This window comes from Mustelus asterias, chromosome 12 (assembly GCF_964213995.1).
Source record: "Mustelus asterias chromosome 12, sMusAst1.hap1.1, whole genome shotgun sequence".
Taxonomy (NCBI): domain Eukaryota; kingdom Metazoa; phylum Chordata; class Chondrichthyes; order Carcharhiniformes; family Triakidae; genus Mustelus; species Mustelus asterias.
In genome coordinates, this window is record NC_135812.1 from 59,955,185 (window position 1) to 59,978,303 (window position 23,119).

A 23,119-nucleotide genomic window follows, 5' to 3' on the forward strand; every position below is an offset into this window, starting at 1 on the left:
AGTCACAACAATGTGGTTGATTCTCAACTGCCCTCGGGCAACAAGGGATGGGCAATAAATACTGGCCAGCCAGCGACGCCCATGTCCCATGAATGAAAAAAAATAGTGGCTGCCATCATCTCTACTCTACAACAGTGACTACATTTCAAAAGTGCTGCCTCGTATGGATGTAATTCCTTCTTTTTTGACAGGCTCTGAGAACTGGGAGGGTTGGAGCTGAGATGCCCTGTTCAGCTGGCCTTGGGGAAGGAGATGTTTTGGTAGGTCTGTCGAATGTAAATGTTTTGACATGCTCCACGGTTCAAGAAGTAAGATATAAATCTAACCTCGAGCAATGGAAATCTCTCCAGCAGCATGGGGGAACACAGATGGCAAGCAACCTTTGATTCAAACATCAGAGTTTTATTTCACTAGGTATGCAACAAAGCAGCAACACGCTGCAGTACAAATGGTCGAACCACATTTCATGCTCAAAGTTCCATCCACATCAAACTCCTGAACTTGAATAGAGATTTATTAAGTTGAAAACCAATGGGAAATGTGCTAAATTTTGCTGAGATCTTCCAACACAGGGAGCAAATCAAGTGAGTATCTGTAGGAATAAAGGTGTGAACCTGTTTGGGTAAATGTGCAATCTGGGTTTTGTGGGAATGCGGGGGGAGGGGGGGGGGGTGGAGCTGGAATTACAGTGAGAAAAATGCAAGAAGCAGAGATTCCTGGAAATGTCTGAGGAAGGAGTTCATTCCACGGTCTAACAAGTGAGATGCGACACTCATTGCACAATGTCTCACCACCCATATTAACTGAGGCAGGTGATAGCATTATTTAAAAGGGAATTAGACATTTTTTTGAAAAGGGAGAGTATGTAAGAGGCATGGGAAAGAGCAGGGAACGCAAGAAGCAAAACCAAGTCAGTAGCTCCATGCGGTTCAAGCCTCCCTCAATCATCCAGCCCCCTCAGTTCTCTTCCTTAAAACGTTCCCACTTTATCAGCCCCCACACCCTGCTTCACAGAATCTTAGAATGGTTACAGTGCAGAAAGAGGCCGTTTGGCCGATCACGTCTGTACCAGCTCTCTCCGTACCCCTGCAAATGTTTCCCTTTCAGATAATGATCCAATCCCATTTGGATCATGATGGAATCTGCCTCCACCACACTCCCTGGCAGTGCATTTCAGATCCTGAACACTCACTCTGTATAAAAAGATTTTCCCTGTGTTGCCATTTTTTTGCCAATTACCTTTAATCAGTGCCCTCTGGTTCTTGGTCCTTCCAGCAATGGGAACAATTTGTCCCTCGGTCCAGACTCTTGAATGAATTTGAATACCTTTGTGGTTTCACATATTCCCCGCTCTCTAATTAAACCTAAACTCCAGCAGTTAAATCTCCCCTGCACTGCCCTTCCAGGTTTGAGCCTTGGAGGACCAGCACTCCTGTGGATACAGAGAACTGGAACGCTTCCTTTTGGAATTGCTAAGATGCTCACCATAAACAAAAGCACAAATCTGAATAGAGATTTATTTAGATTTAAATGTGTATAATATATATGTGTATTTAAATGTCAGATCAGTAAGTAGAGGTTTCAATCTTCATGCTGTTCATCAGGTGGAAATCTTGTACACACAGAAATACCATTGATCTGTATTCTCTCTGTGCTCAATCTCCCAGATATACATTATCCTATCTATAAACCATCTGAAGGCCAAGATTAGATTAGCGGTTATTTGCTATCTGTCATCATCTGAACCGCTCAATTAGAACCCAACCTATGATTTGCTCCTAGGTATCTATTATAAAACATTTGAATCCCTCAATCAAAGGTAAGATTCTCTCAGATTTCAGAGAAGGGGAAGGATACGTAGTAAATATAGCGAAGCTCAGCAGCACTGGCTGGAAGAGGAACTTCAGAAAAGTCCTCACCATCAACTGTTCACCAGACCATGTTCTGTCTGAGCAAAGTATCAAGGTGCCAGTGGTCCTTGCCACTCCAAACCTTCAGGTTTGTGTATGATAGGCCCCTTTGCCCCTCCAGTGGTAAAGTTCCCTACACAGTGATAGGAGAATGGACAGATGCTCCACAGCATAGAGGCTCCAATGGTAGCTAACACAGAGTGTCTCTTAGAGTTTATAGGTAACACTCGGCCTCTTTAACCCCATTGGAAGCTTCATCAGTGAAGTGAGTCCGGGACCTACGCCGGAGAATGTGCAGTTCTATGCTGGAGTTTAGCTCAGCTTCATTGCCAGTGGGGGGTGAGTGGCCATTTTGCCCTTTCTCAGTCTTGCTCCCAGATTCCTGATGCTCTTCCACCTCTGCATGCTTGGGTCTGCTGCAGCTCTTCATATTGCCCTCGATTGCATCCTCCACCCTGTGAGGCCAAAATAGAGAGGACAAACAATTAATTTGCTTTAGCACCTCAAGCATCTTCTACGGAGGACAGGTAGCAAGTGGATGATGAGTCTTTATGGGAAAGTTGGGGAGGAGGCCTGAAAGAGGGGTCGGCAAGTTGTGCTTGGGGACTAACTCTGGGGCCTTGCAGAATAGGGTACAATGCGGGTGCTGGACCGGTGAGATCCAACACACCCCAATATTGAGCCTCATTTCCATCTGCAAGCTACACAGAGTTACCGGTGTAGCATAATTGAGGATCAGGTCAACATAACACCAGCAGGGGCCCTTAGGTAAGTGGATTGTCAGAAAGGGTGAGTGATTTAAGGGAGATGAGCTGGGGTGAGTGGGGGAGGGGTGATGATGAGATAGAGGTGATGGGAGGGTAGCTAATCAGAAACAGGAGAGATGGCAAGCAGGTTTGGGGTGTATGGTAAGAAGAGGAAAATAGCATCATTGGTGCAGTGCAGAGGGGGAAGGGAAGAGATGTGTTAAGAATGAGGGGCGGCATGGTGGTTCAGTGTTCAGTGGTTAGCACTGCTGCCTCACAGCACCAGGGACCTGGGTTCAATTCCTGGCTTGGGTGACTGTCTGTGTGGAGTTTGCATGTTCTCCCCGTGTCTGCGTGGGTTTCCTCCGGGTGCTCTGGTTTCCCCCCACAGTCCAAAGATGTGCGGGTTAGATTGATTGGCCATGCTAAATTGCCCCTTAGTGTCAGGGGGACTAGCAGGGTAAATGGGTGGGGTTGACGGTATATGACCTGGGTGGGATTGTGGTCATTGCAGACTCGAAGGGCTAAATGGCCTCCTTCTGCACTGTAGGGATTCTAGGTGTGGCAGGGTGTTGGAAACAACCTGCTTTCTTTTACTGTGGGCTCTGGAAGGGAATTCCTGCAGTTGGTTTCTCTAAGGACACTGCACCGCTCCCCTGCCACTCACCACTCCACCACCCACCCATTCACTGATGGGCTGCAGGTAGGCCTGGCTGTTCCTGAATGCAGTTAATGTTGTCAGTCGCAGAATAAACCAATGTTACAGTGAGGGCCTCAGAAAGATGCTGAGTTCCTTACTTGCATATGAAAAAGGCTAACGCGTGTTTTGGTTGTTGGGCTATAACTGAGGTGGTGGGCACAGCACCCCCAGCTCTTAATGTTCTCCCTGCCCTCCTCATTGGAGCTTTAAGCAGCCTGTAGGCAAATAGATTTTCATATTTCAACAGTTCAATCCTCACCAAGAGTTTACGGCCAGTCAGTAAGTTGCTAGCTGGCAGCAGGATTCAGTGAGTACCCTGTGCCTGGAACAGGCAAGAGAGGATTTAAGCACTTAGACAAGGTCTATGGTTCATACATTTCCCTCATTGCTTTTCCCTCCAAATGCTGGTGCAGATGTTGCATAAACTGGCAGTTTCCCAACCCAACGCAACCTTGTCCACCAATAGTACATCTGTTTCTAATCTTTATGATTTGAATATCACACATAATTCATGTCCAAATTCCTACTTCTCTAATGTGAATCCAGAAGGAAACCTCAGATAATTTATTTCGCTGCTCTAACATAAAAGGCTGGTCATTTAAAACTGAGGTGTGGAGAAATTTCTTCTCGCAGAGAGTGGTGAATCTCTGGAATTCTCTGCCCCAAAGGGTGATGGAGGCTGGATCATTGGGAATATTTAAAGTGGAGGTGGATAAATATTTGATAGATTGAGGAATAGAGGGCTATGGGGAAACGGCACAGAAAAGGAGCTGAGGGCAGCATAGATCAGCCATGATCATATTGAATGACGGGGCAGGCTTGAAGGGTCTGGTGGCCTCCTCCTGTTTCTATTTCTTGTGTTCCTGTGTTGTGTTCTTGTAATGCTTTTGAAATAGCTTCCGAGCTCTCACCAGATGTACCAGTTGTTGTCAAGTCCCAGCCTCGTCCCACAGATACCAGCACGGGACCAGAAATATCTGGGAAGCCACCGTTCCAGGTGAATCATCGATGCCGTAATCTGTTGTCGGGAAGAAATGAACTTTATTACGTGATTGGCTGAACAGAGCAGTTTGGGACATCCTGATGTCATGAAAGATGGGTACAAATGCCCATTGTATCCCACAATGCACCGATTGTGTCTCCCACAATGCATCAATTGTGTCATGACAACATAAGAACGAGGAGCAGGAGTAGGCCATCTGGCCCCTCGAGCCTGCTCCGCCATTCAATAAGATCATGGCTGATCTTTTCATGGACTCAGCTCCACTTACTCACCCGCTCACCATAACCCTTAATTCCACTACTGATCAAAACTGTTTCTATCCTAGCCTTAACTGCTTCACTGGGCAGGGAATTCCACAGCTTCACAACCTTTTGGGTGTAGAAGTTTCTCCTCAACTCAGTCCTAAATCTGCTCCCCCTTATTTTGAGGCCATGCCCCCTGCCAGTGGAAACAACCTCCTTGCTTCTATCTTATCTATTCCCTCCATATGTTTCTATAAGATCTCCCCTCATTCTTCTGAATTCAAATGAGTATAGTCCCAGTCTACTCAGTCCCTCCTCATAAGCCAACCCTCTCAACTCTGGAATCAACCAAGTGAATCTCCTCTGCACCCCCTCCAGTGCCAGTATATCCTTTCTCAATAAGGAAACCAAAACTGTACACAGTACTCCAGGTGTGGCCTCACCAGCACCTTATACAGCTGCAACATAACCACGCTGTTTTTAAACTCCATCCCTCTAGCAATGAAGGACAAAATTCCATTTGCCTTCTTAATTACCTGCTGCACCTGCAAACCAACTTTTTGTGATTCAGGCCAAAGGACACCCAGGTCCCTCTGCACAGCAGCATGCTGCAATTTTTTACCATTCAAATAATAGTCCATTTTGCTTTTATTCCTTCCAAAATGGATGACCTCACATTTACCAACATTGTACTCCATCTGCCAGGTCCTTGCCCACTCACTTAGACTATCTATACCTCTTTGCAGACTTTCAGTGTCCTCTGCACACTTTGCTCTGCCATTCATGTTAGTGTCATCTGCAAATTTTGAAACACTACACTTGGTCCCCAACTCCAAATCATCTATGTAAATCGTAAACAATTGCGGTCCCAACACTGATCCCTGAGGCACACCACTAGTCACTGATCGCCAACCAGAAAAACACCCATTTACCCCCCACTCTTTGCTTAACCGACTCCCACAATGCACCGATTGTGTCAGCTATGAAGCAAAGAAGGTCAAAAAGTTTTGAAGTTTGTTTAATCGTGTCACAAGCAGGTTTACATTAACACCGCAATTAAGTTATTGTGAAAATCCCTGGTCGCCACACTCCGGCGCCTGTTCGGGTACACTGAGGGAGAATTTAGCATGGCCAATGCACCTAACCAGCACGTCTTTTGAACTGTAGGAGGAAACTGGAGCACCCAGAGGAAACCCACACAGACACAGGGAGAACATGCAGACTTTGCACAGACAGTGACCCAAGCTGGGAATCGAACCCGGGTCCCTGGTTCTGTGAGGCAACAGTGTTAACCAATGTGCGACCGTGCCACCCAACAAGAAACCTGCGTGGGATAACAGGATTGACACAAAACATTAAGAAAAAGGGGAGTGTGGGTTTTTAAAAACAGATGAGCACAATATTACAAATGAAACATTGCAAGGAAATGGCAAATTTGTTAAATAATTACTTTGTGTTCACCCTTGCAACAGAGGAAGAGGATAACATACTTGACATTCCAGGGAAATGAATAAGTAATCAAGGACTGGAACTCACTGAAGTTAGCCTAAACATAAAAACAGCTTGGGGAAAAAATGCCCCAAAATATCAACAAAACCCAGATCCTGATAGGTTCACACCCTGGGTTCAGGTGAGGAAATTAAAGATACTTCAGCATCAGTCTTTCACACCTCTTGTTCCAGGGATATCCTCTTTAGATTGGAAAATTACAAATGTAGTTTCATTATTCAAACAAGGTGAGAGAGAGAGAGAGGGAAACCAGGAAATTATAGTTTTGTCAGTTTAACATCTATTGTGGGGAAATTGTTGGAATCTATAGTTAAGAACAGGATGACTGAGTGCACCGAGAAATCGGTGCTGATTGGAGACAGGCTCGATTTGCAAAGAGCAGCTCATGTCTAATGAACCCTAATGGAACTTCTTTGAGGAAACAGTTGTAGTGGTGAGGAGACTGTTAGAGTATACCTGGGCTCCCAGAAACATTTGATAAGTTTTTGCATGAGAAACTGTTAGCTTGAAATTAAAACTGATAGAACTGAAGTTAAATTTCTGAGCACGTCTTTTGGAGTGTGGGAGGAAACTGGAGCACCCGGAGGAAACCCATGCAGACACAGAGAGAATGTGCAGACGCTGCACAGACAGTGACCCAGGCTGGGAATCGAACCCGGGTCCCTGGCGCTGTGAGGCAGCAGTGCTAACCACTGTGCTACCGTGCTGCCCAAAGGTCCAACATTGTTGTCTATGGGAGCTTTCTGTGCGCGAAACTGGCTGGCCAACACATTTTCCATATTATAGCAGTGACCTCATCCTGAAATGCTGTGAAGCAGTCTGGGACACACAGAAGTCATGAAAGTTGCTGGAGAAATGCTTATTCATTCTTTTTTCTTTCTTCTCTGCTGTTAGTAGATGAAGGGAACCCCTTCACCAATTCTTCCCCCCTCCCCGCACCCACAGCTTCCTCACTGCTGCCTTTAAAAATGGCGGCCCAACCTTTAAAACAACTAAGTAGCTGGCAGGCTGGGCTCAATGGAGCTGTGGGACCCGCCCTTGGATTTGTTTTCCTCGCTGTTCCTCATGATAGGATGGAGAAAGCCACCGTTGGGGCCGGTGACAATCTGTGTTAAAAATGGAAAATTCTGTCCTAAACCATGGCCCTGTCTACCCTCTCAGGTGGATGTAAAAGCACGATTTCCACTATTTTGGCACTATAATTTTGAGGAAGAGAGGGTGTCCTGGCCAATATTTATCCCATAATCAATACCAATTCAGAAACAAATTGCTTTATCACTATTGGTGTAGCTGTGTGCCAATTGCCTACCACTTCCAACAATGCACCAGTGACTATACCTCAAAGCACTTAATGGGCTGTAAAGAGCTTTGGAAACAACCTGAGATTGTGAAAGGTGCTATATAAATGCAGGTAATTCTTTCTTGTCCTTGCACCTGTTGGGAGCATGGAATTTCACCCAATGATGTAAAAGGACAACAAATGAAGAAAATCTCATTTCAGGCATTGACAAACAAGTGAATGAGTGTGAACTCTATACCTGCGCTTGCCAGAGTACATCCAAATTCTTCATCACCCTCCGCAGTGTCTGAGCAATCAAGAAGATGAAGACAATAGCCATCACCTGGAAGGTCATCATAATGTAGGACACATATAAGATCTTCACCATGAAAGGCGTGTGCTTTTCATAGTTCAGTGGGATGTCGAGAAGTCCAAAGAAGAGCATGAACATCAGAAAGAGCAGATTCTTATAATCATTAAAGCGAACCCACTGGGCAGGGTCGAGCTCCTGGAATGACATGTGTATGGCTGGAATGAAAAGAAATCACTGTCAGCATCAAACCTGGAACCTCACTGTATTACCTTTATTCTTAAGCTTAATTTTATGGGATGTGGGCATCACTGGCTGGGCCAGCATTTATTGCCGCCCCTCACTGCCCCCCATCTCAGAGAACATTTTAAGAGTCAACCACATTGCTGTGGCTCTGGAGTCACGTGTCGTCCACACCAGGTAAGGATGGCAGATTTCCTTTCCTAAAGGACATTAGTGAACCAGATGGGTTTTTCAATGACAATCGACAATGGTTTCATGGTCATCAGTAGATTATTAATTCCAGATTTCTATTATTGAATTCACCATCTGCCATGGTGGGATTCGAACCTTGGTCCCCACATCTTGCCCTGGGTCTCTGGATTACTAGTCCAGTGACAATACCAGATGGGATTTATCCTAGGATTCTCTGGGAGGCTAGAGAGGAGATTGCAGAGCCTTTGGCTTTGATCTTTGTGTCGTCATTGTCTACAGGAGCAGTGCCAGAAGACTGGAGGATAGCAAATGTTGTTCCCTTGTTCAAGAAGAGGAGTAGGGACAACCCTGGTAATTATAGACCGGTGAGCCTTACTTCTGTTGTGGGCAAAGTTTTGGAAAGGATTATAAGAGATGGGATTTATAATCACCTAGAAAGGAATAATTTGATTAGGGATAGTCAGCACGGTTTTGTGAAGGGTAGGTCGTGCCTCACAAACCTTATTGAGTTCTTTGAGAAGGTGACCAAAGAGGTGGATGAGGGTAAAGCAGTTGATGTTGTGTATATGGATTTCAGCAAAGCGTTTGATAAGGTTCCCCATGGTAAGCTTTTGCAGAAAATACGGACACGTGGGATTGAGGGTGATTTAGTGGTTTGGATCAGGAATTGGCCAGCTGTAAGAAAACAGAGGGTGGTGGGTGATGGGAAATATTCATCCTGGAGTTCAGTTACTAGTGGTGTACCGCAATGATCTGTTTTGGGGCCACTGCTGTTTGTCATTTTTATTAATGACCTGGATGAGGGCGTAGAAGGATGGCTTAGTAAATTTGCAGATGACACTAAAGTCGGTGGAGTTGTAGACAGTGCGGAGGGAAGTGGCAGGTTACAGAGGGACATAGATAAGCTGCAGAGCTGGGCTGAGAGGTGGCAAATGGAGTTTAATGCGGAAAAGTGTGAGGTGATTCACTTTGGAAGGAGTAACAGGAATACAGAGTACTGGGCTAATGGTAAGATACTTGGTAGTGTGGATGAACAGAGGGATCTGGGTGTCCATGTGCATAGATCCCTGAAAGTTGGCACCCAGGTTGATAGGGTTGTTAAGAAGGCGTATGGTGTGTTAGCTTTTATTGGTAGAGGGATTCAGTTTCGGAGCCAGGAGGTCATGCTGCAACTGTACAAAACTCTGGTGCGGCCGTACTTGGAGTATTGCGTACAGTTCTGGTCGCCGCATGATAGGAAAGATGTGGAAACATTGGAAAGGGTGCAGAGGAGATTTACCAGAATGTTGCCTGGTATGGTGGGAAGATCGTATGAGGAAAGGCTGAGGTTGTTTTCGTTAGAGAGAAGAAGGTTAAGAGGTGACTTAATAGAGGCATACAAGATGATCAGAGGATTAGATAGGGGGGATAGTGAGAGCCTTTTTCCTCGGATGGTGATGGCTAACACGAGGGGACATAGCTTTAAATTGAGGGGTGATAGATATAGGACAGATGTGAGAGGTTGGTTCTTTACTCAGAGAGTAGTAAGGGCGTGGAATGCCCTGCCTGCAGCAGTAGTGGACTCGTCAACATTAAGAGCATTCAAATGGTTATTGGATAAACATATGGATGATATCGGAATAGTGTAGATTAGATGGGCTTTAGATTGGTTTCACTGGTCGGCGCAACATCGAAGGCCGAAGGGCCTGTACTGCGCTGTAATGTTCTATGTTCTATGTTCTAATACCACTCTGCCAAAAAAGGAGATTTCGCAAACAAGCAAGGCAAATGTAATCATTGACTTTTTATTTATATTTAGAGAAATACGAAAGAATGTTGAACTTGTATAGTGCCGTTGTTATGCCATGGTTAGCGGGTCTTTTTGTTACTCATTTACAGAATGTGGGTGTCATTGGCCTATACCAGCATTTTATGCCTATCCCTAATTCCCCTTGAGAGGGCAGTTAAGAGTCAATCACATTGCTGTGGCTCTGGAGTCACATGGAGCCAGACTGGGTAAAGATGGCAGATTTCCTCCCCTAAAGGACATTAGTGAACCAGATGGGTTTTTATAACAATCAACAATGGTTTCATGATCATCATTAGACTTTTCATTCCAGATGTTTACTGAATTCAAATTTCACCATCTACCATAGCAGGATTCGAGCCCTGGTCACCCAGAGCATTACCTTGGGTCTCTGGATTACTGCTTCAGTTAAGGGCATCCCTGTAGAGCTCGGGTATGAAAGCAATGATAAAAGTGCAGCAGAGATTGAACCATACCATAGAACCCCTACAGTTCAGAAAGAGGCCATTCAGTCCATCAAGTCTGCACCGACTCTCCAAAAGTGCATCTCACCCAGGCCCTCCCCTCTACCCTATCCCTGTAACCCCACGCATTTACCATGGTCACCCCACGTAACCTATACATCTTTGGACTGGGATTGACTGGGACCTACTCACGGTTGAGGGGGTTATCAGTAATGGTGGGAAGCTTAAGAAGTTACTGCACTTTTCACCAGGGCTGAGAAGGATTAAAAAACTGAAATAAGGATCTTCAATATTGCCAAGGAGAACAGCAAGGTAAGTAAAGTTAGATACTTTTCACTGGTTGAAAAGAATATAAATTGGGCACATAAAATAAAAATAATGGGAAAGAAAATAAAGTGGTTGGACAAAATATCTTCACGGGGCAATGTTCAAATGGGCAGCTCTTCCCCACAAGCCATTCTTGAGGCAGAATCCCGAAACTCTATTACAATGGAGTTGTTTGAAAGAGAGGAACATTAAAATTCCTTTCAACATAATGAGTAAGAAGGAGTCAGTGGCCTGGATATTAACAGTGGGAGAGGGGGTTGGTGTTGCATGTAGGAAGGGGGTTTAAGCAGCAAGTGAGGGAGAAATCCCTCTGCATGTGCATGTTCTGGGACAGTTCCCCTGTCTGGATGTTAGCTTGCTTGACTTTCAGTCAGGCAGGCAGACCCCTGGAAAAGGCCCCACACCCAGGTAGGTTCAATCCCAAGTTTGGGAAAGTTTTTGTTTTCTGGAGGAAGGAGGTGTTTGACCTCAAACCCCGGAGGTGCAGGAAAGTCTGATCTCGGATCCAAGGGGTCTTTGTATGGAAGGGAAGGACTCTGATACAGGAAGCAAAACTTGAGGGGCCAGCTGGATGCAAGCACTTCTACTATGTCTGACCCACAAGGAGTGCTGTAAAGGCACTTCTCTTTGCCTCAGGTGCTCTCCTGTTGCTGCTAGGTTTCCCGAGGCCTGGGAAACCCGGCACGTCACAGTTAACCTGTAAATCTGATTAAATCAGAGTCTGCCAGCCTCATCTATATTTATAAATTGCCAACCTGACCCCCTGGGAATTGGCTGGCTGACTTGGGTTAGACCCAGAATTGGGCGGGTTTGATTTCAAACTTCCAATCTGAGCCCAACTCATCCGTTCTTGAGTGTTAATATCAAGAACCGCGGTGGGGGGAGGGGGGGCTGCTGTTTTGGAGGATGATAAAAGCAGATTTGACATGGCCAATTTCCAAGTTAGACCATAAGACATAGGAGCAGAATTAGGCCACTCGGCCCATCGAGTCTGCTCTGCCATTCAGTCATGGCTGATATTTTTCTCATCCCCATTCTCCTGTTGCAACATTCTGTAATTATCTAATACAGTAAATTCTTCAGTTACAAACCTAAACAGAAAAGTGGGGAAGGTGACATTTACTGTCTTAACAAAATCACAATTAAAATTTGGGGTAAGAAAGACACAAAGTTTGATTTTGAATTGATTTGATGTATTAATGTTATTGTTAATTGTAATAATGTAATGTTTATTGAAGTTAATGTATAATGCATCAATAAAACGTTAACAAAGTGATATTTATTTAAAATTACCTGTTGTAAATCCGATTAGCACCATCACCATTAATATCACAAAGGTCAAGAATTTCTCCAAAATAATCTGAGAAACAAAGTAAAAAAAGCTTTCCATTAACATTCTCCAGCGAGGAGGTTGCATATTGTCCGTGTGTCTGCACTGCTAACGTTGCCTAGCAACCACATGTATTAGAATTTCAGGACACAGTTGCCCATGGATTTCCTGACCTTAAATAATATAAAAGATTTGTGGAATTGCCTTCATTTGAGCAACAAACCAAAGGATGTTCCGTGAATGCTGCAACCACTATTACTGACCTGCAGCCACTTGTGGTCCGAGAGTGTGTTTTAATCTTAGTAAAGAAAGGTTTTTATAACTGGATATAAAAATCATAGTAAGAAGTCTCACAACACCAGGTTAAAGTCCAACAGGTTTATTTGGTAGCAAATACCATAAGCTTTCGGAGCAATGCTCCTTCGTCAGATGGAGTGGTCTCTGTTCTCAAACAGGGCACAGACACAGAAATCAAATTACAGAATACTGATTAGAATGCAAATCTCTACAGCCAGCCAGGTCTTAAATGTACAGACAATGTGGGGGGAGGGAGCATTCAACACAGGTTAAAGAGATGTGTATTGTCTCCAGACAGTACAGCTTGTGAAATTCTGCAAGTCCAGGAGGCAAGCTGTGGGGGTTACTGATAATGTGACATAAATCCAACATCCCGGTTTAGACCGTCCTCATGTGTGCGGAACTTGGCTATCAGTTTCTGCTCAGTGACTGTGCGCTGTCGTGTGTCGTGAAGGCCGCCTTGGAGAACGCTTACCTGAAGATCCACAGTCACGGTCACGGGCATTCAGCCTTGGATCTTCAGGTAAGCGTTCTCCAAGGCGGTACAGCACAAATGTGAATGATACAGCACAAATGTGAATCATTTCGTCCATTGATAACTGCAGCTCAGCTTAAAACTTTTCCACCTCTAAGTTCCCAACCAATCAGCAGTAGAAAAACGAACATCAGATTTATTGGCTGTGACAGCTCCAGACCCGTCCTCCCTCTAACTGGACTGTTATACTGGTAACCGCGACAGGATACTGAAAAACAATTGCAGCGGAAAGGATTGGGTGTTTCGGAGTGAAATGCTAGCAAGTTAACAAGCTGATGCAGGAACAGAGCAACTGCTGGTTTTACTGAAGTGCATAACCTCATAATCTCCAATGTTGTATAGGGGCAGCACAGTGGTTAGCACTGCTGCCTCACAGTGCCAGAGACCCGGCTTGGGTCGCTGTCTGTGTGGAATTTGCACATTCTCCCCATGACTGCATGGGTTTCCTCCGGGTGCTCCGGTTTTCTCCCACAGTTTTCACCCACAGGGGAATTTCACAGTAACTTCATTTCAGTATTAATGTAAGCCTTACTTGTGACTAATAAATAAGCTTTAACTTTAGTTCAAAAATGTGCGGGTTAGGTGGATTGACCATGCTAAAGTGCCCCATAGTGTCTAGGGTAAATGTGTGGGTTATGGGGATAGGGCCTGGGTGGGATTGTGGTCGGTGCAAACTTGATGGGCCAAATGGCCTCCTTCTGCACTGTAGGAATTCTATGATTCTATAATCCTTCTGGTTTTCCATCACACCATGCAACAGCAATGAAGTTGTTGACCAGCCACAGAATGAATCTCCACCAATTCGACAGGAGGAAAATCCCAGCACTAGAGAGCTCTGGAAACCATCAGTCCATTATCATCCGTTACTCCTGAACCACGAATCAAATCTCAAATCATTCATATACTGTATTGCAGAATGTTCTGCTCTGAAGGAGATCTATTCTAACATGTGAGTTAGATACCAAGCTTCAAAATATGATAGACAACAATCGATCTCAATCGAAAGTGGGTGGCAGGAGGGATCCAACAGAGTTTTGCCCTGTTCTCACGTGCCAGCCAAAAGCATTCCACTAGGAACAGGGTGTAAGGGGGGAATGGCCCAGGAATTTTACCCATAAATACTTTTAATGGTGTCAGTTGAACCCTTGTCAGCAGCATGATACAGCTCCAGTTTTGCTGGTTGATGAATTTGATAGGTGGCCTTACAGGAGTAAGCTGTCCTGCTTGAGCATTCAATTGATTCCATTCCTATAAAGTTGTGCAGAGCTGTCACTGCATTCCACGCTGCGCTGTTGTTCCCCCTCAATACTGACAATAACGTTGCAGTAGCGTGACCATTTAAGGGAGTGCATTTCCCGAAAGCCATGTGATTGGCAAGGACCCGATGGGTTGTCCCGGTGGGAAACTAATCCAATTGGGAGGAGGGTGCACACCACGGATCGAGGTGGACTCACAATTGGAGCCAGGGAGTCATGTAGAGCAGTCGCATTTGTAATCTAGTCTGACCTTGTATATATTGTTCTTATTGTTGGCAATAAAACCTTTGCTGAGTTAAGCCATAGCAAGGGCGTTATTGCCTCTATTAGAGAAGTGAATCCACTGGGGCTTTCAGGGCCCTACATTTCTGACCATGGGCTACAGATGATTCTTCTAAAGACTTTGCTTGGCAAACTATTTTAAGCTATAGATCAGGTACTTCAATGTTATAGAGTCATAGAGGTTTACAGCATGGAAACAGGCCCTTCGGCCCAACTTGTCCATGCCACCTTTTTTTTTACCACTAAGCTAGTCCCAATTGCCCACGTTTGGCCCATATCCCTCTATACCCATCTTACCCATGTAACTATCCAAATGCTTTTTAAAAGATAAAATTGTACCCACCTCTACTACTCCCTCTGGCAGCTATTACAGACATTTATTTAACAAGGCATGATAAATAAGCTTCAGATCAAGCCCAGCGCCATTCCTGAGACCTTAGCTTCACCCACTCACTAACGGACAATGTCATACCAAGAACACGGGACCAGCAGAGAATACAAATGTAACATTTCATGGTCTGACACTTGATGCCGACATGGCCTATTCCCAGCAAGACACTCTGCCAGGATCTCTCAAAGATAGACCACGGTTCATTGAAGAATGTCATAAGATTCTTACTCTGATTCATTGTGATTGATATACATGATGATGTGTTTGGTCACAGGACGATGCCAATGCATTACAGATCATTACTGCTTTGCCAAAACACTGGAACTTTGCATAAAGTCTAAATAAAATCAAAACATTGAATGCCACTTGGAAAGTTCCAGACACAGCGATATCAATCAGAACACTGCTTACCCCGATGGACGGGAGATGGTCAATGGTGGGGTGGGGGAGGGGAGTTAAATATCTGGATTGGTCAACCCAACCCCAACATGATCCCATTCCCATCCCTTTCAGTTTTAAAAACTGCATTAACAGACCATGGACAAGACCCCCATTAAAGTCTGGCGGTGGCCCAATTAACACAGCAAAGTTCCAACTGGATGACATCATTGGAGCCATGACTTAAATTTGATCTGAGGCAGAAGCTGATGGCTTCAAGATAGTCTTCAGCCTCCCCAATCTCAACCTCCTCCCTCTATCCAGCCCACCAATCACCAACTTCCTCCCGCCCCCTCCACTCAGCCCTCCCGATCATCAACCTCCTCCCTATCCCCAACCCTCTCGATTTCCAAACTCCTCCCTTCCCCTCCACTCAGTCCCCCTGAATGCAGTACTAGGCTGATGCTCCTTCCCTCATGGGCAGTCTGTCTCCTGCCGGTGCTTCCCTCCTGCCTGCCAGCCAGGCTGGCCATTGGCCCAACTCTCAGACAGATGGAGGTCCTACAATATGTTACTGACATCTTGTCATCAACTTGGCAGGGTCCCTGCATCCCAAGCCTTGCTGGCTTCCTCTTCCCCTCCCCACCACCTCCCCAGTTTTCTGCTAATATCAGAGCTATGCCTGCCCATGGAGCAAGGAGAATACAATCATTGTTGATTATTTTCAATAGAATGAATTGAGAATAAAACTTTGGGATCAGAAATTGTCTTAAGCTAATTTTTGGGCACAAGGATACTGATTTGCAATCCACCCTGTGTTATGTGAGGCAGTTTCTCACCCAAGGATCTACTATTAGTGTTACCAGTAAACCAAGGCTGAATGTACCTGATACATTCCTCTGTCTGCTATTATAACCCATAGATTAGTGTTGGCAATACAGTCACAGACAAAGGAATGCTGTGTCATGTCAAGTGTCCATCCACTAATAAAGATAATTGATAGTGAGTTATTTGAGGCAAAGTCATCACTTTAACTATTGCTTTGGTGTAGATTAATAATCAAATAACAATGAAAGCTCAATTGCCAAAGTTATCAAAGAACATTATATACCAGAAGAACACAGCGTGTAACTGCCTTGGAGTGGTGCATGGACGCAGATTGCCAATCCTACTCAGCCCCCCTCCTCCCTCAGGCCCCCCACTCAACCCCGTTCCCCCCTCAGACCCTACAAAGACTGGCAGCTGTGGTTTCTTCGTAGGGAATAAGTGGTTTAATTTCCTCTTTTGTAGACCACTTATTCCCATTGAAGAAACCACAGCTATCAATCAGGCTGAGAGTCTTTGTAAATATTGTGGTTAGGAACAATGGGGGCTTGAAATCCATTCAAGTATGAAGGGAAAGGTAAGTAAACACAGCTGACTGGAGGCTGAATAGAAATCCATTGAGCTGTCAATCAGAGCCTATTTCAAAGCACTGCACTACTGAAATTGAAAGAGATCAAAGTTTTCAATGGAATAGAGAAGGTTTCAAAGGTTTCAGCTTTCTAAGAAGTCTCAGAGACTTCAAGTAAAAGCTGTGCGAATACATTGGGGCTGAATGAACAGCTGTGGAGAGGAGAACCCCTTCCTCAGTGAAACTGACTTTGCCTCTCTGTCAGAGAAGCTCAAAGCGGTCTGCTCACACCTGCAGCTTCTGCCAGGGAGAAAGGGAAATCCCTGCTGCAGAATGGAGTGCTGCAGTGATTTAAAATCCTGCCAGGTGACCAGGGGGCATGGAGATTAAAGTGACCTGGCCACTTCAGATATTCACAGCTGACAGGCAGGAATGCAGATGTTGATCACAGGGCTGCCTGAAATCACTGTGACAAGGGTGATCTACATGTCTGCCAGGGCTAGAAGGGGCAGTTCAGCCATAGGACCCATATCCCAGGGGAGAGTGGTGAGGTCAACCCCTTGTTCCCAACCCAAGCCCACCCAACCCTCAGGAACCTTGCAGCCTGGCAACAGCAGAAGAGCAGGCAGCTACTGGACACACCTTCTTGACCCCCTTGGGGACCAAGCCACCAGGCGAGGGTGTCAGTGCCAGGGTGGCAGGGGACAGTGCACCATTGGCACTGCCAAGGTGCATGGCCTGAAGGGGGGTCTGAGTGGGGGTCTAAGGGGGGATAAGGGGGGAGTGGGCTTGAGTGGGGGTAGTGGTGCTGAGGGAGTTTGGGTCAGGTCACTCTCATGCTGCAGGGTGGGAGGGGGAGGTGACCCGTTACTGAGTAATGGATGGGAGAATGCCCTTCTTTGCTGAGGGGTTGGTGGTGCTCCCCTGGATCATCCAGGTCCAACATGCCAGGTGCACACTGATCATTACCAGCACACAAGCCCGCCCAGTGTATTGCCCACTGAGGGGCCGGGTGAATCGCAGGGAGCCGGTGAATGGGCCGTCAAGACCGCTAATTGTACTACAATTAGTGGGTTTACATAATAATTGGGTTGCGGCCAGCTAGGAATGAATCCCAACATCCCTCACGCCTGGCACTGATCCTGATTTTTGGCTGATCTCCCATTCATCGGGGCATCGAGATTGCCACTGGCTGTCTGACAAGTGCTGGCGTTTGCTACCAAATAAACCTGTTGGACTTTAACCTGGTGTTGTGAGACCTCTTACTGTGTTTACCCCAGTCTAACGCCGGCATCTCCACATCATGTCTGACAAAGGCAGTGAATCCTCCCCATCAACTTTACCAATCCAGACATTTGGGGAAAGATTTCCTATATCTGCTATCTGGTACTGACATTGGGGTATGAATTCCCCGATTCCTATTCCCAAGCAAGATCAGCCAGTGTATTAGGGGAACCTCTTCCCACCCGCACCAGCCCCTCTTTGCCAAACATATTGGCTGGAATTCTCCGATGTCGTACGTGTTGCCACTGCTGCCATTGAGAATGGAGAATTTGGTGCTCAGCTAAAATTCCATTCATTGCAGTGGGACTGAGAATACCAGACACGGGCAAGGTTGGAGAATCCTGGCCATCAATAGTAAATCAGTTAACTTTCGTTGACTTTGCAAAGTAAACCCACTTGCAGTGAAGCACCGTCTTTCTGTTTGCTCCTTCCTGTTTTAATGCGCTTCCTTCAGTTCAGTCTATAACTGCGCACTGTTTGTCCCAAGTGGAGATTTGGTTTGATTACCTTCTGGAGGAGGATGGCAAATGGCCCGAGTATCCGGAAACCCCGAGCAAAGTATATGGAATTGCACCAGGCCAGGACGATGGCGAGAGCCATGAAGAATCCCTCGGCACCTGCACTTGTCAGCCTTAGAATGACAATCAATAGCACCAGGAATGCATAGCAGATTCTGAGAGAAAAGCACAACAAAGATTAAAACGAGGGAAAATAACTGTGGCTGATGAAGAAGTGGAAAAATGTGAACTTTCCACTTTGGATCTAAGAAAGATCCACCTGTACATTTCGTAAATGGTGAGAAGCTAGCAGTTGTGGAGGAGCAGATAGATATAGGGCCCATGGACAAATCAGTAAAATGAAGTGAGAAAGTAATTTCAGGTCATATGATGAACAAAGAGAGAAAGAAAAGAGTAGGACCACAAAGAAACAGAGAGAGAGAGAGAGAAGGAACTAGATGGTGGGGAGTGTAAGAGAAGAGGAGGATGAGAGATGCACGCCAAGATTTTCTGGAGGAAATAAGGGAAATGTCCAATTGTCTTTTGAAAGTTACTATCGAATCTGCTTCGACTGCCCGTTCAGTCAGCGCCTCCCAGATCATAATCTGGAGCCTTAAAAAAAGATGATCCTGTGTCCATTCTCAAGATGGCCCGGTTGAAATAGTATCCTCACCCACACACACACAAAACAAACTAGTGCCAATGGAATTGAGACAAGATGTGTGTCCATTCATCATGGGCTGTGAGAGGTTGAAGAACACAGTGAGAAACTGGAAGAACACAACGTGGAAATATCTGTAATTTCACACATCAGGTTTAACTGATTTTCTTTTGACAATCTATTGTCATTCTGCTTACATTATACCATGGAATGGCCCTCCTAGGACAGTTTTCCCAAAATATCCTGCTGTTCCATATCGTAACATGTCAGCACTCTATGGAGAAAAGAGAAAACAAGCAACTCGTAAACATTTCTTAATTTGTTTGTTCACAGGACGTGGGTATCATTGGCTGGGCCAGCGTTTATTGCCCATCCTTAATTGCCCTTGAGAAGTTGATGTGAGCTGCCTTCTTAAACTGCTGCATTCCGTGTAGTTACACACACAGTGCTGTTAGTGAGGGAGTTCCAGGATTTTGACCCAGCAACAGTGAAGGAATGGCCGATATATTTCCAAGTCAGGATGATGAGTGACTTGGAGGAGAACTTGCTTGTGGTGGTGTTCCCGGGTATCTTCTACCTTGTCCTTCTGAATGGTAATGGTCGCAGGTTTGGAAGGTGCTGCCCAAGGAACCTTGAGGAGTTGCTGCAGTGCATCTTGTAGATGGTTCACACGGCTGCCACTGTGATATTTCTTAAAATTTAGGGGCAAATGTTTACTTTCAGCAATGGTGGAACACTGGTGGATGGGATCCCTCGGTCATAGCTCAGTGACTCATAGTCTGAATCAAAACTCACTCCAGAGATTTGACCCCCACGATATAGGCTAATACTCCAGGGCAGTCGTGAGGGAATGCTGCACTATTGGCACTGCTGTCTTTCAGATGAAACTTTAAACTGAAGGGAAGATGTGTTGAGTAGTGGCATCATGTTGGGGTTGATGGAAATGGTGGAGGATGATCCTTTGAATGTGGAGGCTGGTGGGGTGAAAAGTGAGGACAAAGGGGACCCCGGAGGGAGGGGAGGTGGTGACAGCCGTGGCCCAGAGGATGGGTCAAGAGCCCTGTCAACCACAGTGGGTGGAAAACCACGATTGAGGAAGAAGGAAGATATATTGGCAGTGCTATTTTGGAAAGTGGCATCTTCAGAACAGATGCAGCAGAGGCAAAGGAACTGAGTATGGGATGAAGTCCTTACAGGATGTGGGGCTTGAAGACCTGTAGTCAAGATAGTTGTGGGAGTCGGTGGGCTTATAATGCTTACCTGGCTGATCTGATACAATCCTTTACTCCACTTTCCCACCCTATCACTGTAACCCTTCATTCCCTTGCACATTAATCATGGCCAACGCACATCTTTGGACTGTGGGAGGAAAATGGAGCACCCAGAGGAAACCCACGCAAATACGAGAAGAATGTACAAATTCCTCGGACATCCTTCCTATATCTCCCACCATGAACCCTATAGTTATGCCCCCTAGTTACCACTCCATTCACCCGAGGAAATAGTCTTTGAAAGATATGAGAAAGAGGGAATATGATGACCATGAAATAATGATGAGATAATGATGACCATGAAATCATTGTCGATTGTCGGAATAACCCATCTGGTTCACTAATGTCCTTTAGGGAAGGAAATCTGCCATCCATACTTGCTCTGGCCTACATGTGACTCTAAGAGGCCCTCTGAAATGACCTAGCAAGCCACTCAGTTCAAAGGCAATTAAGTATGGGCAATAAAGTTTATTTTAGTTTTCATTCCATGCGCACACCCAGCCAAGCAAAAAGAAAACATGTTCCTTACTTCTACCAGAAGGATGGCGATGGCTCCAAAGACAGAAATGAACTCCCCCACCAGACGGATGTAATCCTCGTTTGATACGTAACACAGCTGGAATCAAGAGGCAGAGAGTGAAAGTTACACCCATTGCAGTGTGACAATAGATCAACAGGAGGTTAGTGTCTGTGTAATGTTTCTAATACAGAAAATAACTCCCATTGAACTTCCTCACTGAGAGGTAGATAGATCCAGTACACACCAAAGTGGCAGATATGATAGCCTTTATATATAGCAACAGGGAGAAGAGTTCTGTGTTTTTTAGTTCTTTCAAACATATAAGATCCTGAGGGGGCTTGACAGAATAGATAGTGAGATGTTTTCATTAGTGGGAGAGTCTCGAACAAGGGGATATAGTTACAAGATAAAGGGCCGGTCATTTAAATCTGAGGTGCGTAGAAATTTCTTCTCACAGAGGGTGGTGAATCTCTGGAATTCTCTTCCCCAAAGGGTGATGGGGGCTGGATCATTGGAAGTATTTAAAGTGGAGGTGGATAAATATTTGATAGATCGAGGAATAGAGGGCTATGGGGAAACGGCACAGGAAAGGAGCTGAGGCCGGTATAGATCAGCCATGATCGTAATGAATAGCGGGGCAGGCTTGAAGGGCCTGGTGGCCGACTCCTGCTTCTATTTCTTGTGTGTTTTGTTCAGCGATATCTTAAACAGGTTTGAAAAAATAATAAATCTTAACAAATGTTCTCTTGAAGTCACCACACCTCAGCCACAATCTCCATGCCAAACATACAAACAATTATTTAAAGATAAACAAAGAGCAATTGCAAATGAATGTGTTAAGAATGTGGATGATAACATCGCTCTAACCTTTTCATTTCTCTACTCCCCTCTCCCTCACTGTCTGAATATACAATCTATAAGATACATGATTCTGCATGCACTGGTGGTAACACATCACAATTTTGAATCGATTCACGGGAAAGGTCACCCAAACTGCGCTCTACGTCCCTTTAGTTTGACTTCCACTACAGAAAAGATGGCCCTTGGGAACTATAACATTCAACAGGTAACTTTCAGGTTTGGTGGTCCCAGTGGGTAGCCACGTTGACTTTTGTATGTAACACGCCCTGAATTCTGATATGTGGTCCCTTGGGTGAGACGTACTGATGGCAGAAATTCCTCCCCACCTTGCTCCAAATTGCAGCTGGTACCACTCCACCATTGGCACATGGTTATGGTTACTAACGTTTAATGGCGCCTCTTCCAGAATCTGTGTATCTCTAGGGTCTGTGATATTGTCACGCCGTGGTATAAGAGGTCGAAAGATGCAACAGGAGGTGAATATGATAATGTAGATGAAGTAGAAAAGAGCGAGTATGCGGAAATAATACTTTCCATATTTGTTCCACTTGAATCGGATCAGTGTTTTGATCGCAGGGAGTTCGAGGATTTTCAGGGCCTGTGAAAACAGAACGTCGCAGAAACACTCAGCGTTTACTCTCTACTCAGCCACCTTCACAGGATGCTCCTGTCTGCAATGCCTTGACTCACCTCGACTTCATTACTGCACAAAACCAGATCCAGGACAGAATGGTCATCGTCCCAGGAATCGATACCAGTCAGGTCACAGAAGGTGGCAGAAATCGATTTGAAAAACCATTGCATATGGTATTCCTTCTTTCTCATTAAATGTTGGAACAGCTGGAAAATATAATACAAATCCAGCGTGTTAGTTGCTGTCATTTTGAGAATGAGACCATGTACTCAGTGCGACCCAATGTGTTAAGGGATAGTGTTTATAGAGAAAAGTGAACCAGAGATCAGGAGGGGACATGTGAAGGTGGGTAGGTATTTTGCAGGTTACAAATTCTTCAATCAATAGTCACCCTATTATAGAAAGGATATTATTAAACCAGAAAGAGTCCAGAAAAGATTTACTAGGATACTACCAAGACTTGATGGTTTGAGTTATAAGGAGAGGCTGGATAGACTGGGACTTTTTTCTCTGGAGTGTAGAAGGCTGAGGGGGTGATCTTATAGAGGTCTATAAAATAATGAGGGGCATAGATCAGTTAGATAGTCAATATCTTTTCCCAAAGGTAGGGAAGTCTAAAACTAAAAGCCATAGGTTTAAGGTGAGAGGGGAGAGATACAAAAGTGTCCAGAGGGGCAATTTTTTCACACAGAGGGTGGTGAGTGTCTGGAACAAGATGCCAGAGATAGTAGTAGAGGCCGGTACAATTTTGTCCTTTAAAAAGCATTTAGACAGTTACATGGGTACGATGGGTATAGAGGGATATGGGCCAAATGCGG

General features: G+C 45.2%; 1 protein-coding gene across 2 annotated transcripts in view; it reads right to left on the reverse strand.

Moving 5' to 3' along the window:
* Positions 1-439: 439 nt before the first annotated feature.
* Positions 440-23,119, reverse strand: part of LOC144501938 (transient receptor potential cation channel subfamily V member 6-like) — a 52,201-nt gene continuing 29,521 nt past the window's right edge. For both annotated transcript variants that reach the window (XM_078225971.1, XM_078225970.1), the window contains exons 7-15: positions 22,358-22,507; positions 22,053-22,265; positions 20,816-20,902; positions 19,213-19,289; positions 18,365-18,530; positions 12,005-12,071; positions 7,649-7,917; positions 4,268-4,374; positions 440-2,365 (exon numbers count right to left, since the gene is read on the reverse strand). In XM_078225971.1, coding sequence (XP_078082097.1) covers positions 2,125-2,365; positions 4,268-4,374; positions 7,649-7,917; positions 12,005-12,071; positions 18,365-18,530; positions 19,213-19,289; positions 20,816-20,902; positions 22,053-22,265; positions 22,358-22,507 — 1,377 coding nt within the window. In that variant the 3' untranslated portion in view covers positions 440-2,124. The remainder of the gene's footprint in view (positions 2,366-4,267; positions 4,375-7,648; positions 7,918-12,004; positions 12,072-18,364; positions 18,531-19,212; positions 19,290-20,815; positions 20,903-22,052; positions 22,266-22,357; positions 22,508-23,119) is intronic.